The sequence below is a fragment of the Salvelinus namaycush genome, chromosome 4 (assembly GCF_016432855.1).
Source record: "Salvelinus namaycush isolate Seneca chromosome 4, SaNama_1.0, whole genome shotgun sequence".
Classification (NCBI taxonomy): Eukaryota; Metazoa; Chordata; class Actinopteri; order Salmoniformes; family Salmonidae; genus Salvelinus; species Salvelinus namaycush.
In genome coordinates this window covers 54,922,292-54,941,264 of record NC_052310.1, presented here as the reverse complement: position 1 = coordinate 54,941,264, position 18,973 = coordinate 54,922,292, and the positions used below count along the sequence as shown (strand labels likewise).

The 18,973-nt window shown below is 41.3% G+C and overlaps 1 protein-coding gene across 1 annotated transcript; it reads right to left on the bottom strand.

The window, feature by feature from the left end:
• Positions 1 to 2,106: 2,106 nt before the first annotated feature.
• Positions 2,107 to 12,420, bottom strand: LOC120046630 (voltage-dependent anion-selective channel protein 2-like). The gene is made up of 9 exons (XM_038992016.1): positions 12,289 to 12,420; positions 10,521 to 10,592; positions 10,064 to 10,113; positions 9,664 to 9,816; positions 8,477 to 8,529; positions 7,224 to 7,451; positions 6,649 to 6,799; positions 6,276 to 6,333; positions 2,107 to 3,139 (listed from the first exon to the last, which is right to left on the bottom strand). The coding sequence occupies exons 2-9, from the start codon at positions 10,585 to 10,587 to the stop codon at positions 3,048 to 3,050; spliced, it is 852 nt and encodes a 283-aa protein (XP_038847944.1). The 5' UTR covers positions 10,588 to 10,592; positions 12,289 to 12,420; the 3' UTR covers positions 2,107 to 3,047.
• Positions 12,421 to 18,973: the final 6,553 nt, after the last annotated feature.

The window sequence follows — 18,973 nt, the reverse complement described above, 5'->3', positions numbered from 1 at the left end:
GATTTAGAGGTCAGTAGACGTTTTCTGTAAACCTGCATGATTAGTGCAAGCCTTCAAAGCAATATGAGAACTGCTCCACCTTGAAAGATTAACTGACGCTTAATATGTACAGTATCATAATTCATACATGTCAATTATGAGACCATTAATGAGCGCCTGCGAGAGATGTGCTGTAATATGGAATGTAACAAATCAAAAGCTGTATTTTGCTGTACCTATTTTCTTCTGCCCAAGCAAGCAATGATGTGAATTGGGATGATAATGTTCATGGTTGATAATGTGATTTGATAATGCCTGAATAAGCTAAGAAATAAATGCTATTGGAAGAGCACTTCTGTTTCCAGCTATTCTAACTTGCTGTGCTGTATTCCACCTGATAAGATGCACCACATAACAGTCAACTTAAGAGTAAAAAAGGCTTTTGTCTTTACATCAGTGTCCCCATGATGAAACAGAGGTACTTTAGGGTCACCCAGTTGCTCATAAAAGTGCCTTATAGTCAGGTCTTTATATAGACCAAAGTATCTGGATAAGGTGACCCTCAATTCATCAGCTTTGCAAGCGTGCTGCTGACACACCACATTGTTGAACTGACCTTGTTCCCTGACTCTCACAATCTTTTACCCATGTGAGGTAGTCTATAGGCCAACTTCCAGGCCAACTATACTGAACAAAAATAAATGCAACATGTAGTTTTCATGAGCTGAAATAAAATATCCCATACATTTTACATACGCACAAAATGCTTATTTCTCTCAAGTGTTGTGCATACATTTGTTTACATACCTGTTAGTGAGCATTTCTACTTTGCCAAGATAATCCATACACAACCGCAGACCATGAGTAACCACGCCAGCCCAGGGGCTCCACATCCAGCTTCTTCACCTGCGGGAATGTTTGAGACCAGCCACCCAGACAGCTGATGAAACTGTGGTTTGCACAACCGAAGAGTCAGAAACCGTCTTAGGGAAGCTCATCTGCATGCTCATTGTCTTGACCCGACTGCAGTTCAGCGTTGTAACCGACTTCAGTGGGTAAATGCTCACCTTCGATGGCCACTGGCAAACTGGAGAAGTGTGCTCTTCAAGGATGAATCCTGGTTTCAACTGTACGGGCAGATGGCAGAGAGCGTGCATGGCAAAATATGTCCCAGTTCTTCTGTGGCCTGCACACTCAGACATGTCACCCATTGAGCATGTTTGGGACTCTCTGGATCGACAGTGTGTTCTAGTTCCCGCCAATATCCAGCAACTTCGCACAAACATGGAAGAGTGGGACAACATTCCACAGGCCACAATCAACAGCCTGATCAACTATGTGAAGATGTGTTGCGCTGCATGAGGCAAAGCGTGTTCACACCAGATACTTCATTTCTGATCAATGCCCCTACTGTGGCCAACAGATGCATATCTGTATTCCTAGTCATGTGAAATCCATAGATTATGGCCTCATTTCAATTGACATTTCCTGTAACTCACGAAAATCTTTGAAATTGTTACGTTTATATTTGCACGCCTTGCTAGGGGTTTAACATACCAGACTGCAGTCAATGACGAGGCAAGCAATCGTTGGTTGATGGCATTTATACATATGAAATATAGAGCACAAAACATTATGGACACCTGATCTTTCCATGACAGACTTACCAGGTGAAAGCTATGATCCCTTATTGATGTCATTTGTTAAATACACTTCAAATCAGTGTAGATGAAGGGGAGGAGCCAGGTTAAAGGATTTATAAGCCTTGAGAAATGAATTGTGTGCCATTCAGAGGGTGAATGGGCAAGACAAGATTTAAGTGCCAAGAACTGCAACGCTGCTGTGTATTTCAAGCTTAACAGTGTCCCATGAGTATCAAGAATGGACAACCACCCAAAGGACATCCAGCCAACTTGACAACTGTGGGAGTCACCATGGGCCAGCTTCCCTGTGGAAGCCTTTGACACCTTGTCAAGTCCATGCCTCAACGAATACAGGCTGTTGAGGGCAAAAGGGGGTGCCACTCAATATTAGGAAGGTGTTCCTAATGTTTGGTATACTCATTGTATATGCAAGACCTCCCAAGGCCAGAGAAGTTCAGCTCTCAATAAAAGCCAGGAGTTGGTTTCTGGAGTTCAAAGACTTTATTGAAAAGTTAAACATACACGTAACAACCTTCCAGGTTTCCGGTGATCTTGTTCTCAGTCAGCCAAGTGACCAGAAGAAGCTACTGGGATAGCATTCACACTGAACTTGACTTAGTGTACACCACACCAAAGCCGGACTGTATCCAGCCAGTTTGGCTTTACTGTGAACCTTATTAAACCCTCCAATAGTAGTCTGCAGCAAAGTAGAAAACAAAAGAAAGCCTGCCAGGTCAGGCAAGAATGAAAGGTTTTAACCCCAACATAGAATCTGTTCCAAGCCACCCAAAATGTGCTCAGTTTAAGCGAGGGCTTCATCATGTACAGTGTTGATATAACATCTCAAATCCTGATGGCTGACAGATCATAACAGTACAACACAGCTTTAACCTCGTCCTCATGTGCATGGAAGGAAAAACAAAAAGGCATATGATGATATTTAAATAGTAGGGGAGCCTAGTGCAGCGAATAATGCAGTTACAAATGAGATGTGTTCAGACAACAAAATATTAGATGATTGGTTAGAAATGGTCAAATCAGAAATGTATGACCAGACCAAACCCAACCGCTGTGTTTAACCAATCTGACGTCTCACCAAATAAACACTTCAGAGATGTACATAGAAGCCACAGGTGACCAACTGGCCACATGGGAGGAGAACAATGTGGTGTATGTCAGTCATGGCAGTGTTGGATAGATGCAATGAGAAGGTGTATAAATTATTGACCCACTGAAAGTGTCTTCGATGGAAACTGCAAAGCAAACATTTACAAAAAATAATGACGGGGTAGTGTTTTTTTCTCGTTGTAGCCTCTAAACAAATCCCTTCCATTCATGATATACCCCTTGCTGGTTTGAGTTGGAAATGCATTTTAAGGGCAGATACTGCTGATATTCTCTCGTTTCCTTCACCGCAAGGAGAGTTTAGGCCTCCAGTTCCAACCCCAGGCCCAGCTTATGGCCTCCAGTGTTGATGCCCTTACCATCTACCAGGGCAGAGAGGGTGAGTTTCACACCTGCAAAAGGAGAGAGGTGGTCAGGATCACATTCAGGATGACAGTAAAGAAAACAGGTGTCAACTAGGGATGGAAATTAAGCAAGCCAGAGGGTAGTACTTTCAGACAGATGTGCAGAACTGCTGAAAATCCTTAAGTTCCATCCCTGGTGTCAACATTGCAGATATAAATCTCCTATAGAGCGCACATGATTACCCATTTTTAAAATGAGAGAGAAACAAGTCTGACAAACTTCTATTGAAGCCTTCTGTAGCACTGCATGAGTGTATGTATAACAATACTCTGACACACATTGATAGCAAGTGAATAGGATGTTGCATTACTAGGGACTCACTCGCTGAGATAATCAGCGATCAAGTCGTTGGAATCTCCCCTTTAAAAACAGCATGCATGATGGCAGTCGCTGGGAATATCTGGTTGCTAGCTCTCTCTCTCTCCCTCTATTGGCCGACCGTTGCTCCTTTCATTGAAAATGACTGGTTGCCGGTAGCTCGTTTGCGGATTATCTCACCATGTGCGAGTCCCCAGTAAAATATTAACATCTTTAAAATCAATTTGTGCAGTACAGTGTATACATGCACATAGAAACATTCCTACTTCCCCCCCCCCATATAATGTACAGCATTGTCCAATGAATTTAAATTGCAGAGACAGTACTGTATGAGAGTCATTAAGAGCTTAGGTTGAGGAAGAGAAGCAGATACTTGTGTATGTGAACACCCCTTCAAAATCGCAGATTTGGCTATTTCAGCCACACCTGTTGCTGACAGGTGTATAAAAACTGAGCACACCCGTGCAATCTCCATAGACAAACATTGGCAATAGAATGGCCTTACTGAAGAGCTAAGTGACTTTCAACGTGGCACCGCCACAGGATACCACCTTTCCAACAAGTGAGTTCATCAAATGTCTGCCCTGCTAGAGCTGCCCGGTGAACTGTAAGTGCTGTTATTGTGAAGTCGAAACGTCTAGAAACAACGGCTTAGCCGCGAAGTGGTAGGCCACACAAGCTCACAGAACAGGACAGCCGAGTGCGTAAAAATCGTCAGTCGCAACACTCACTAGAATTCCAAACTGCCTTTGGAAGCAAGGCAGTCACAAACAAGCAGTCACACACAAGCCTAAGATCCCCATGCGCAATGCCAATCGTCAGCTGAAGTGGTGTAAAGCTCAGCACCATTGGACTCTGGAGCAGTGGAAACGCATTCTCTGGAGTGATGAATCACGCTTCACCATCTGGCAGTTCGACGGACGAATCTGGGTTTGCGGATGCCAGAAGAATGCTACCTGCCCCAATGCATAGAGCCAACTGTAAAGTTTGTAGGAGGATTAATGGTCTGGGGCTGTTTCTCATAGTTTGTGCTAGAGCCCTTAGTTCCAGTGAAGGGAGATCTTGATACTATACAATGACATTCTAGACTATTCTGTGCTTCCAACTTTGTCGCAACAATTTGGGGAAGGCCCTTTCCGATTTCAGCATGACAATGCCTCCTGTGCACAAAGCGAGGTCCATAAAGAAATGGTTTGTCAAGATCGACATGAAGAACTTGACTGGCCTGCACAGAGCCCTGACCTCAACCCCAGCGAACACCTTTGGGATGAATTGGAACGCCGACTGCGAGGTCAGGCCCAACATCAGTGCCTGACCTAACTAATGCTCGTGGCTGAATGGAAGCAAGTCCCCGGAGCAATGTTCCAACATCTAGTGGAAAACTGGCCCAGAGGAGTGGAGGCTGTTATAGCAGCAAGGGGGGGGGGGGGGGGGGGGGACCAACTCCATATTAATGCCCATGATTTTGGAATGAGATATTTGATGAGCAGGTGTCCACATACTTTTGGTCGTGTAGTGTATTATGAAGTGTGGGTTGGCCGTCAGCTCATAAAAGCAGTGAGCTACAGAGGAGAATGGTTTAACACACAAGAGGACCACTTTTAATTAATACTTAAGTGCTGTCCCTACATATGTACTTGAACAGTGAAGCCAAAACTTTTAATTTGGCTCTATACTCCAACATTTGGGACTTGAAATCAAATGTTTTATGTGAGGTGACAGTACAGAATGTCACTTTTTTATTACATATCCATTTTACCGGTTAGAAATTAAAGCACTTTATGCATCTAGTCCCCCCATTTAAAGTAAAGTAGTCATAAGTATTTGGACAAATTTGCATAGTATATCCAATTTATTCATAAGTTTAGTATTTGGGCCCATATTCCTAGCACGCAATGACAAAGCTTATGACACTACAAACTTGGATGCATTTGCAGGGTGACCCAGTCCCCAAAGTGACTTAATAAACCCTCTTGCATATTATTGAGGTGTACTCAGGAATTCAGCATTCCGTTATCTTGCCAGACCCCTCGTCACATTTCTGGATAGCGGAGGTTGTCTTTACAGGTCTGATTGGAGTTTAACTTTACAGTAATGCTATTGGTCAACAACTCAGATATCACTTAAAGGTCTTGGATTAATTGTGCCTTCTATTTTTTGTTCCTGAGCTACACTGGTGAGATATACACTCTCCCATGAGCTATGGGCCATGGCACAAGCTATTGTTTCTTTGTCACACTCCCTCTCTGATCATGCTTAGAATAATGCTTTGTAACTGAAGTTTATGCCTTTTATTTGATTTCAATCACAAGTAATTAAATACACCTGTATTTAGAATTCCATTCTCAGACCTTTGATTGCTGTAACTCACCTGTAGTCTCTTGCATATTGCTAAATCATCTTATAGTCAGATACAAATTTAAATAGGCTGATTGCATAGTCTTATCATGGGTCACATATGAGGAATATATAATATGATGCACATATCAAATATTACCCCAATATAAATGAATAGTAAATAATGTAGTGTGTCATTTGAGTCACCTTTATTGTAAATAAGAATATAATATGTAACAAAAAAATCTCTAGCTTAAACAGATGGATTTTGATGGGGATTTTTTATTTTATTAAGCACTTAGATTTCCGCAGGGCGCAGACATCAACTTTAGGGGGTTAAAGTCCTAACATCAGAACTAAAGGAACAACCTGTGCTGTGAACCTTATTCTAGTGACAGCTGATAAAATAACCTTTAGAAACACCAATAAGATAACTATTATAATTATCCTTAAAACGAGAGGTCTTACCTGGTCTCAGCGTCTGGGTATAGCCAACACCGACAAGGCTGTTGTTGTTCACTTTAGCCTGAAAAGACCGAATGAATTGATTAACTTAAAATCCAAAGGCAGATAACGACGGCAGAGTCAGAAATGTACTTAGCAACTCTGATATTTCAGAGCCAGACAATGTAGTGGGTGTAGAAGATGTTTCTTGCATGTGTTCTTAGGATACATAGGACAGTTAAAAAAAAAAATTAAAAAAAAAAGGGTGGTTACCAGACACAGATTAAGCAACAACAAAAAATTGATGGAAAATCTCCATTGACAATGCTTTTCAGTCCTGGACTAGGCTACGTGTCTGTGAAACTGGCACAAAGAGTAACTCGTGCTCGGTACTTACACTGATGGAGGCGCTCTTGTCCAGCTGGTATTTGGCTGCGATGCCAAAGTTTGTGCTGTTGCTGCCGGCAGTCCAGGCAAGGTTGACCGCTGTCTCCAGCACAGGGCTCACCTTCTGGTAGATGGAGCCGCCAAACTGTGCACCGTCGTTACTGTAACACAAGAAAGGGGAGAAGATTAGGGCGAGAACTGCGCAGTCTTTACAGTAACAATAACCAGGGAGAGGAGTGATAAGAGGGTATTTCTCTGTAGACCAGTTTGAAATAAAGCCCTTTCCTCTACCCTCATATGCAGTTTGTTGGGCCTGACATTTTGAGCCCTGTATAGGGGCTTTGGTTCAATCGTTGGATATTCAATGATTATCATTTCCAAGATGAACCATCACCATATTGCCCACAGCTCTGTCCATTCACCCATGTCAGCATTAAAAAAATATATATATATTTTTTTTATACAATTGAATATACAATGTATTGACTTTGAATGTAATTGGTAACGTATGTACACAGCAGAGCACTGGAAATTCATAACATTCTAAATAGAAAGGCATAAAAAAGTCATGTATCCCTCAATTACACGTTGGTGTGCAGCTGGAAGTCCCCGGTCTTGTATCCCACAGCGAAGTTATTCTGTGTCATCTTAGACTTGGCCGTGTCAAAAGTCATCTGGTAGCCGGCGAGCCAGCCCTCGTAACCCACGACGGCCGCCCCGTGAATAGTGGGGCCAGCAAAGTCAAAGTCGACATCACAGCCAAGGTTGACAAACTCGCGTTTGTATGCGGTCTTGACTTTGCCGCTCTTCTTGCTGTTGTTGGAAAGGAAAACAGTTTTGGTTAGCCATAGCCTACAGTCTGAACCATAATATTTTGAATGAACAGTTAAACAGCTCAGGCTTAATATAGCCAGTCTGAGGGAAATGTAGCAACCTTAACAGAATATGAATGCAATTGGGACACACCAAGAGATGAAAAACATCACTCCAGTAGTAATTCACCCATACACTTATGTTCATAATCAATAGTCCACAAGCAATAACAATCCTGAGCCACGTCTTTCTGGATCATTACACCAGCCAACAAGGCTTACGGTAGGTGCACCAACACACACACCACAACAAACCAGACTTTAATGAGCCTCTTGTGCTAATGTTACATGACACCAAGCCCAGTTCTAAACTAGCCTTCTGTGGGTTGAAGTTGCCCCCAGATGCTGATTTGAGTCAGTTTTGCATTGTCTGTACTAATGGTTAAGGTTAGGATAAAGGAAGCGGATCCTAGATCTGTACGTAGGGGAAACTCGTCCCCCGGAGCTCAGTGGACATGCAGTGACTCATGGAGGAATAAGGATATTAATGGGCACTTCAGGCTAACGTTGGACCAAATCACGGTTACAGTGGAATAAAAAAAATCTAGTTTAGTAAAATGCGCATTGAAGCGACCAATAAAACATGCAAGTTGGATAGCAAAGTCAAAGGGTTGCTAAATGTGACCAAATGGTCACAGTCTGGAGGCCCTGCTAGGAGAATGAACAACTCCATTCAAATACAAGCACAAAAGCAGTAACACAATCCATGGCTTGGATGTGATTAAAATAATACTACACAGATGAGTGCCATTTCAGGCTAAAGTTTATTTGACTGACCCGTCACCTCAGATCCACCCACGAGCCTCTGAGGACTGCGCACCCCAGATCATGTTACCTTCATGTAAGGACACTACGTGCTGGACTGACTCTTCTGGACTAGCTACATGTTCATACCATCAGCACCCATAGATCCTATAAGTACTAGAACTAGTCCTCTGCATTGAAATTGTACATTACTAATCATACCCAGTGTTTGGTGAGAAGGTTGTGTCAAATGTCAGCTTCAGACCCTTGGCAATCTAGAGGGAACAAGAACAGAAAGTTGGAAAAAGACTGTCAACACGAGGTTGATCAATATGCAGTTAATTTGATCAATACATATTGGATAAAAAATTAATAAATTGAATCACCTTTTATTGTGTCAAGGCTATCATGACTAGAGGTCGACCGATTTCAAGTTCATAACAATCGGAAATCGGTATTTTTGGACGCCGATAAAAAAAATAGGCAAGTTTTTCTGTGTGCTATGTTATAATTAAGTCTATGATTTGATAGAGCAGTCTGACTGAGCGATGGTAGGCACCAGCAGGCTCGTAAGCATTCATTCAAACAGCACTTTCTTGCGTTTTGCCAGCAGCTCTTCGCAATGCTTCAAGCCTATCAACTCCCGAGATTAGGCTGGTGTAACCGATGTGAAATGGCTAGCTAGTTAGCTGGGTGCGCGCTAATAGCGTTTCAAACGTCACTCGCTCTGAGACTTGGAGTAGTTGTTCCCCTTGCTCTGCATGGGTAACGCTGCTTCGAGGGTGCCTGTTGGCGATGGGTTCCTCTTTCTAGCCCAGGTAGCGGCAAGGTGAGGGATGGAAGCTATACTGTTACACTGGCAATACTAAAGTGCCTATAAGAACATTCAATAGTCAAAGGTATATGAAATACAAATCGTATAGAGAAATAGTCCTATAATAACTACAACCTAAAACTTCTTACCTGGGAATATTGAAGACTCATGTTAAAAGGAACCACCAGCTTTCATATGTTCTCATGTTCTGAGCAAGGAACTTAAACGTTAGCTTTCTTACATGGCACATATTGCACTTTTACTTTCTTCTCCAACACTTTGTTTTTGCATTATTTAAACCAAATTGAACATGTTTCATTATTTATTTGAGGCCAAATTGATTTTATTGATGTATTATATTAAGTTAAAATAAGTGTTCATTCGGTATTGTTGTAATTATCATTATTACAAATAAATAAAATCAATTATAATCGGACGATTAATCGGTATCGGCTTTTTTTGGTCCTCCAATAATCGGTATCGGCATTGAATAATCATAATCGGTCGACCTCTAATCATGCCGCTCCATAGACAGCCTTACACAACAAAATCTAACCAATTGTGTTCCAAAAATAATGTTTTGTTGAATCCGAACCTGGTCTTCGACAGTGATCTCTGTTCCCAGGGTGTTGTCAGTGTTCCACTTCTCTGTGAAGGTCAGGCCATACTCGGACCTCTTGTATTTGGTTTCAAGGCTACCTGCCACCTTGCTGGTGTCCGTGTTTGAGGAGCCAGCTGTTTTGAACTCCTGTATAACATTAGTAAAAAGATTCAAATCAGGATATGAACAAAAACTTGTAAAATTATCTGAACACTCGTGTTTTTCTCATGTATTGAACTATACTGCTGTCAAGCTCCCAGGGTTGTAAATTCAAATTACCTTCTATAACACAATTACTGCAATCATAAACATGTCTAAACTTTTACATATGGTAGAGTAGATACAATTCATTTTCAAAGTACACAAATGATTAGAAAGAAAATAAGTAAACTACCACTCCGCTGTCAGACTTGGTCTTCACATCAAGCTTCACCAGGCCAAACCCTTTAGGGAAAAAGCAAAGTTCTTATGAATTAAAACCTATTTCACAACCCTTTCGTTGTTCAAATTCATCCTCGAACGGTTACACCATATGACATTTTCACCCTTTGATATGCCAAAACTGTAAACATATCATGCCGTGTGATAATTGATCCGGTGCCAAATAGGGGAGAATATGTAGAAATGTGCTGTAATAAGATTTTTGCATATATAAAATATTTTCCTTGGACACAAAAATAACACGTCAACTGCTTACATATAGAAGGAGCACACGCCCATCCTTCCTATTGGTATAGCATGCCTCTAACAAAGCCACTCTATTGGGTATTCTTGTTCTTACACAAGGTGTTAATTACAACCAAATCAATGACCAGTATAGCCTATTTGTTCCAGAGTGAAAGGTACAGTACCATAGCCTTTGTTGAAGATATCCTTGGCAGATTTGCCAAGGTCACCATATGATGGAGGCACTGCCATTGCACCTGCAGCAGGAAGGAAAAAAACACATATTACACTGTCAGAGTATATTTTAGCTTACAAAATGCCCGTGCAAGGGTGCCTACTTCAGAAAACAATGTTTATTTAGAGTCTATAAACATAGCTACTCATCCAAAACAGCTAGTCATCCTTTGGGATAATGTTTATTTTCCCCCAACTGAAGGGCGTGGTTGCCTGTCTGTATAAGAGCCAGCTCTATCAGCCCAGAGCATGGGTTCCCTTGCAGATGCTGGGTATGATAAGTGGCCTGTCTGTCTGCATCTGTATAGCTCTGCATGGCCAACTTATTTAAACTGACGCTAGGCCACAACTCCGTGACTCACTCAGTCAAGGCCGGGTGGAGGAAAATAAAACAATTCTAGTAAGGGTGGGTCTGGGAAGGGCTCCACTCTCCAGCCAAGTACTGTCTCATTAATCAATCAATAACTGGGTATGGTGCAATTCAGAGACTCCATTACTAATCTCCTAGAACAGTCTCTAGGACAGACCGTGGTAGGTGGGTCTTTCCGTTACAAGACCACGCAGTCATTCCTAGTTCATGTGAGGCCTCATCTTTGAGTGAGGGTATAGCATACAGTATACTGTAAGAAAGGGGGTGTTTGTGTAGTGAATCTATTTTTGACATCCTGTGGTTGTCATAACAGCTGAGTACATCAGTTTGGATGAAACAAGTTGACATTGTCCATGGCCACCACACAGTTACAATATGGTTCAGGAAGGCCTAGTGTTCCACACTAACAGTGTCAGATATTCACCTGTCAGTACACACTTTTCAGAAGTGACAACCATAAAACATCTACAATTTATGCTTTAATTAAGCAATTCTGTTCGACACATGCCATTCAGCAGATGTTAGACTGACTGGTAGCTAGTTAGCCAGCTAAGGTTAGCAGATAGTGAGAGGCTGTACTTTCACGTTTCAGTTCTGTATCTAACGTTAGCTAAGGTGGCTGGCTAGCTAGCAAGCTAATGATATGGCAAGATACTGGTCTGCCAATTATGGCAACTGTAATGACAAATGTCATACTGAGCAAAGGTGGACAAGGTTAACTGAGGGAAGCCATTGATTTGTCAACCTATCCTATTGCTATCTAGTGTTGCTGTGGCGAGCTAGCTGGCGTAGAAGCGCGTGTCCACAAAGTTCTGAGATATTTTCTTTATGCTGGGCAATAAAACAACAAAACATATTCCTTGTGCATTTTCTGTACAGAAATGTTTAAGTTTTTTCAACACCTTAAAAATAGTCCGCCATTCACAACTAGCTATGTAACCTGCTGGACGTCCGCATTGCCAGGCATGCATTGCATGCCAAGGAAGCTAACTAAACTAGCTACAGCTAACTTAGCGGTCTAGTTAGCAGATTGAGTTGGCTAGCTAGCATTACTGTTACAAAATTGAAGTTATCTAGCTAACTAACTCACAGTTAGCTACTCCAAGTAACAAAGTAATCCAGTTTAATTTGTGGTCTTAATTTCACACACATGTGCACCGGACATGAGTTGTCCGCTACAGTACTTGTAGCATAGCTCAATAGCTAGCTTATGCTAACCGGCTAGCTAGCTAGGAACATTTAGCGATTGCGTGTCAGGCAGTACTCGGCAAGCGTGGTCATAAACTGCGGCAAATATATAGTTTGGCTAGTTCATCTACAGTAAAATCCAGTTTAGTTGCTTCACTTACCGGTAAAATATGGGACTATAGGTCAACTAAAGTGACTTTATTCAGATGTTTGTGGCGCCGTTGTAGACTTCACCGGTTGGAGTGGAGTGGAGGACGAATTGAAGGAGACTGCAAGGGGTGACGTCCACAGCATATCAAACATCATACATCCGAAGCGAAGGACCCCTCCTTGTTCGCCTGTCTAAACATACTTGCAGATTCATTACAAAATAATTACAAAATTAACAAAGGTAAAATGCTTCTTTTTTTTTTTTAGCTGTAACTTGAATCTGCAAGTATTTCTTTATTATAGATTCATCAATTTCCGGGTGTAACTTCTCATTGACAACTATATTTGATCCTGTGGAGTAGGTCATGGGTCATGTGGAGTACGATCACTAGGATGAGAAAGGCACTGAGGGAGTCGTCCGTACATATCTGACTGGTGTTAGACTTTATTGACTATTCTGATCTAATCTTCGAAATCTATTTTTATTGTCTTCTTATAGACTTGTATAAAGCCTTCGATACAGTGTAACATTAGTTTCTATTTCTTATGGAAGGTTCCTGCTTGCAACTGTAAGAAATTGTAATAGATACTGGAAACTTGTTTTAACAACTTCTCAACACAAGCTATACTTGACACAACATGCACCCATCCCCCTCTTTACCCCCACACTTCGTACCCTTAATGATAATAACCACAGACCCACACACACTCCCCTCCCCCATGAACAGGCCCCTGCTAAAACAAAACGCACACGCATTCTGCTCAAGGTTGGGACTCTAAGACAAAGAACCATGTTAAGAGCCAATGGAACGTCGACACCAGGCCCGAACAGGACTACCCACGACCCAGAGCGACCAATCAGAAGGCCAGACTACCAGATCAACCTACATCATTTTACTGCATATATAAGCTGTACAAAATGTTTAGCGCTCTCTTTTCCGACGATTCCATACGAGTCAGACAGAACGGGGCCGTGCAGCACGATTTCTCAGATATCTTTACCCATGAATAAATTGCCTTATTATACCATATCCACCTCGTCCTATGTCTCAACTTGATCTCCTGTCTCCAATAACGTTTTATCAACACAACCCAACTTTTTACAAGTTGTATTATATCCAACGATATACAGTTGAAGTCGGAAGTTTACATACACTTTGGTTGGAGTCATTAAAACTCGTTTTTCTACCACTCTACAAATTTCTTGTTAACAAACTATAGTTTTGTCAAGTCGGTTAGGACATCTACTTTGTGCATGACACAAGTAATTTTGCCAACAATTGTTTACAGACAGATTATTTCACTTATAATTCACTGTATCACAATTCCAGTGGGTCAGAAGTTTACATACACTAAGTTGACTGTGCCTTTAAACAGCTTGGAAAATTCCAGAAAATTATGTCATGGCTTTAGAAGCTTCTGTTTGGCTAATTGACATAATTTGAGTCAATTGGAGGTGCACCTGTGGATGTATTTCAAGGCCTACCTTCAAACTCAGTACCTCTTTGCTTGACATCATGGGAAAATCAAAAGAAATCAGCCAAGACTTCAGACAAAAATTGTAGACCTCCACAAGTCTGGTTCATCCTTGGGAGCAATTTCCAAATGCCTGAAGGCACCACGTTCATCTGTACAAACAATAGTACGCAAGTATAAACACCATGGGATCACGCAGCCATCATACCGCTCAGGAAGGAGAAGCGTTCTGTCTCCTAGAGATGAATGTACTTTGGTGCTAAAAGTGCAAATCAATCACAGAACAACAGCAAAGGACCTTGTGAAGATGCTGGAGGAAACAGGTACAAAAGTAACTATATCCACAGTAAAACGAGTCCTATATCGACATAACCTGAAAGGCCGCTCAGTAAGTAAGAAGCCACTGCTCCAAACCCGCCATAAAAAAGCCTGACTACGGTTTGCAACTGCACATGGGGACAAAGATTGTACTTTTTGGAGAAATGTTCTTTGGTCTGATGAAACAAAAATAGAACTGTTTGAACATAATGACCATCGTTATGTTTGGAGGAAAAAAGGGGAGACTTGCTACCCGAAGAACACCATCCCAACTGTGAAGCACGGGGGGTAGCAGCATCATGTTGTGGGGGTGCTTTGCTGCAGGAGGGTCTGGTGCACTTCACAAAATAGATGTCATCATGAGGCAATACAATTATGTGGATATATTGAAGCAACATCTCAAGACATCAGTCAGGAAGTTACAGCTTGGTCACAAATCAGTCTTTCAAATGGACAATGACCCCAAGCATACTTCCAAAGTTGTGGTAAAATGGTTTAAGGACAACAAAGTCAAGGTATTGGAGTGGCCATCACAAAGCCCTGACCTCAATCGTATAGAACATTTGTGGGCATAACTGAAAAAGCATGTGTGAGCAAGGAGGCCTACAAACCTGACTCAGTTACTCCAGCTCTGTCAGGAGGAATGGGACAAAATTCACCCAACTTATTGTGGGAAGCTTGTGGAAGGCTACCTGAAATGTTTGACCCAAGTTAAACAATTTAAAGGCAATGCTACCAAATACTAATTGAGTGTATGTAAAATTCAAACCCACTGGGAATGTGATGAAAGAAATAAAAGCTGAAATAAATCATTCTCTCCAATGTTATTCTGACATTTTACATTCTTAAAATAAAGTGGTGATCCTAACGGACCTAAGACAGGGTATTTTTACCCTGCGTTTACTGCGTTTAAATGTATTTGGCTAAGGTGTATGTAAACATCCGACTTCAACTGTACAAGGGATCTCTATTGCTGACAGATATTATCATAAATCATCTTGCAGATGATACCACCCTCTTTTTGAAAGATGCTGACCAGATTCCTAAAGCAGCCGATGTGGTAAATATTTTTTCCAAAGCATCTGGTCTTTGCCTAAAACTTAAGTGTGAATTGTTTGCTGTAAAAGACTGTGTGATACCCTCTATCTGCAATATTCCAGTCAAGGAAAAAGTAACATACCTTGGGATTACCATATCTAAGGATCAACAGGAAAGATGCTCATTAAATTGCATACATATTATTGAGAAAAACAAAAAGTAGTTGAGTATTGTTTTCTAGAACAAAAAGTATCTCCAGACTTACGTACGCAGCCCAGTCCCTACATCTTGACAACAAAATAGGTCAAGCGGTTGACCAGATGCTTTTTATCTGGAAAAATTTTACACGTTATATTAGGAAATCTGTCATTATTATCACATATGAATATGGTGGTCTCAATATTTTAGATTTTTCTATTTTGAAAAATACTTAAGATAAATTAGGCTAAACATTTATTAAAGAATCCAACTTCAATTTGGAATTTCATCCCCATTATATCTTCTCCTGTTTTGGTGGCTTCAATTAGTACTCTTAGCGTGGTCATTAACATATAAACATAATTTTTCTCCGCATAGGTAGGCTATTTCATTTGGAACAATGAGGATATTCTGTATAGAAACAAGATTTTAAGTACTGGTTTAATGATCATATCCTGCTGGTGAGTCAACTTTTTAATGCAGAAGTATTATTACTAAATTAGGATTCATTTTTATCACGTTACAATATCCCTGTTACACCTAGACTTTCGCCGTGGTCTTTGGAGCAAGGTGCTCTCCAATGGTTGGTGCTGACACGAGGATGTCGTCCATGAAGCACACAACGTTGTCTATACCGTCCAAGATCTGATCCATTGTGTGTTGGAATATCGCTGGAGCTGTCGAGATTCCATAGGCCAAGCGATTTAATCTGAATAGCCCCTTGTGTGTATTGATGGTCAGATACTGTTCTGACTCTGGATCCAGCTTCAGTTGCTGATAAGCGAATGCCAGGTCCAGCTTACTGAAAACCTTCCCACCAGCTAGAGTGGCAAACAGATCTTCAGCGTTTGGTAGTGGATATTCCTCTGGTAGTATGCAGCGATTTACTGTGACCTTGTAGTCACCGCACATTCTGACGGTCTTGTCTTTCTTTGGGACTACAACAAGTCGCTCCTCGCTACTTTCGTGATTATATTATTCTTCTGTAGGCGGTCCAGTTCCTTCTCTACTGCTTCCTTAAGAGCATAGGGAACTGGACGTGGTTTGTGAAAGATAGGCTTGGTTCCTTCTTGCACTCTGACTTTTGCTGTGAAGTCTTGTATTTCGCCGTAGCCATCTTTGAAAAGTTCTTTGTGCTTCTCCAGCATGTTAGTGAGTGTAGCCTGACTCACTGGTTTGTCCTTTCTCAGACTGAAGATTTCTCCCCAGTTCAACTTGATCTTTTGTAGCCAGTTTCTGCCTAGCAAGGCTGATTTTTCTCCTTTAACAATGACAAGCGGTAGCGCCCACTCCTTCCCCTCATACCGGATTGGAACCTGGATCTGCCCTAACACAGGAATAGTGTCACCAGTGTATGAAGAAAGGCGGATGGACGCTGGCTGAAGAGGGCACTCTTTCAGTTTTTCTTGAGTCTCTCTGGAACCAGAGATACAGACGCTCCGGTGTCCAGCTGCATTTTTACTGGTTTTCCCGCTAACTCCATGTTGAGATAGATTCCATCTTTTTGTTGTTGAGCTGTGTACACTGTGAACAGTTCCAATACTGTTTCAGTTGTACCTTCCTCTTCTTGTGCTGCGTCTGACACTTTGTGCGCTCTTGCTGTGCGTTTTGAGGCTTTACACACTTTCTGTAAATGTCCAACCTTTCCACAATTGTGGCACTTTACATTTTGGAATCGACATTCACTGTGCTGATGATTATCTTGATTATGATTATTATCTTAATTTGAATCTGTTTGCTACAGCAGGAAAATGTCAAAGTTTAAATTACAAACTTCAGAAGACTTTTTAAACCTCAAATACACTACACTGCCTCGCCTGGTTCACCAACTACTTCTCTGATAGAGTTCAGTGTGTCAAATCGGAGGGCCTGTTGTCCGGACCTCTGGCAGTCTCTATAGGGGTGCCACAGGGTTCAATTCTCAGGCCGACTCTCTTCTCTGTATACATCAATGATGTTGCTCTTGCTGCTGGTGATTCTCTGATCCACCTCTATGCAGACGACACCATTCTGTATACTTCTGGCCCTTCTTTGGACACTGTGCTAACTAACCTTCAGACTAGCTTCAATGCCATACAACTCTCCTTCCATGGCCTCCAACAGCTCTTAAATGCGAGTAAAATTAAATGCATGCTCTTGAACCAAACGCTGCCACTGCACCTGTACATAGCCCATCTGTAAGTAGCCCATTGATAAGGGAATTTATATGCTTAAAGGTAATAATTAAAGAATTCCACCCTGAAACGTAACTATTACTTATTATTAGTTTATGTAGTATGTATAATGAATAATTAAAGTACTAAACGTAAGTCCAATAAGGTTCGGTAGAGACATGTGAGGGAGAGAAATGTGTGTGTGTGTGTGTGTGTGTGTGTGTGTGTGTGTGTGTGTGTGTGTGTGTGTGTGTGTGTGTGTGTGTGTGTGTGTGTGTGTGTGTGTGTGTGTGTGTGTGTGTGTGTGTGTGTGTGTGTGTGTGTGTGTGTGTGTTTGTGTGTGTGTGTGTGTGTGTGTGTGTGTCTGTGTGAGACTAAGAAGATACCGAGAACAATTCAGATGTGTATGACCTGACCTTGCTAGAACTCTGAGAAACTTACGATAGGACAGGGAGTCCTTTCAAGGTTCCTCTAATCTCGGGGGAATGGAACTGTCGGCTTAGTAGTGATAAACAGTGGATACAACTCACCTACTGTTCGTGTGTATGTATGTGCGTAGGATATCTACTGTTTGTGTGGAGGTATGTGCGTAAGTAGGGAGTGAGTTATAAAATGGATGTCTTGGTATTATGGACTTCAGAACGTTCTCGTGAATAAACTGTACGAGCCTTCTGCATAAGCTGAGTCTTTGCTTAATTATTATTCAACCCAGGGTCTTACAAACCTCTGGGATTGGTCAAAGCTTATTGATTGTTAGTTATTATCATTGGGATTGAAAATTCTCCTGACACCCATCCAACTACCTCATCCCCATACTGTTTTTATTTATTTATCTATCTTGCTCTTTTGCACCCCAGTATCTCTACTTGCACATTCATCTTTTGCACATCTGTCACTCCAGTGTTTAATTGGTATATTGTAATTACTTCGCCACCATGGCCTATTTATTGCCTCACCTCCCTTAGCTAACCTCATTTGCACACAATGTATATAGACTTTTTTTACTGTATTATTGACTGTATGTTTGTTTATTCCATGTGTAACTCTGTGTTGTTGTATGTGTCAAACTGCTTTGATTTATCTTGGCCAGGTCGCAGTTGTAAATGAGAACTTGTTCTCAACTAGCCTACCTGGTTAAATAAAGGTAAAATTAAAAATAAAAAAATAAACACGTTTAAAATTTCCTGCATTGCAGGAAAGTTCTCTTGCAACAGGGTGGTCAAATTAAAATCCTACATCTGTAGATGCAGTTTATTCCCGGTGACGTCATAAAAAGGAGTGTGACGGGTGTATGGATTTTTTTATTTTATTTTAGCTATTTTGGCTATTAATCCATCACAAATTATTTAATAAAATGTGCTCTTATTATAGAAAAAATAGAAGTTGATGCTGGACAATGAACAATGCCTAAAAACCCTTTATCTAAAAAATAACTTCCAGAAGTAATCAAGGCACTCTCATGCAACGTCAGCACAAGAACTGTTCGTCGGGAGCTTCATATAAGGGGTTTCTA

Bases quoted from the DNA above. Each gene is read 5' to 3' on its own strand.
- LOC120046630 (XM_038992016.1), bottom strand. From the start codon at position 10,587: ATGGCAGTGCCTCCATCATATGGTGACCTTGGCAAATCTGCCAAGGAT. The intron at 9,817-10,063 runs GTAGTTTACTTA...AATGTTATACAG, and splicing joins CCAAGTCTGACAGCGGAGTG to GAGTTCAAAACAGCTGGCTC. The intron at 6,800-7,223 runs GTAATTGAGGGA...CTTGTGTTACAG, and splicing joins TTCCAGCTGCACACCAACGT to TAACGACGGTGCACAGTTTG.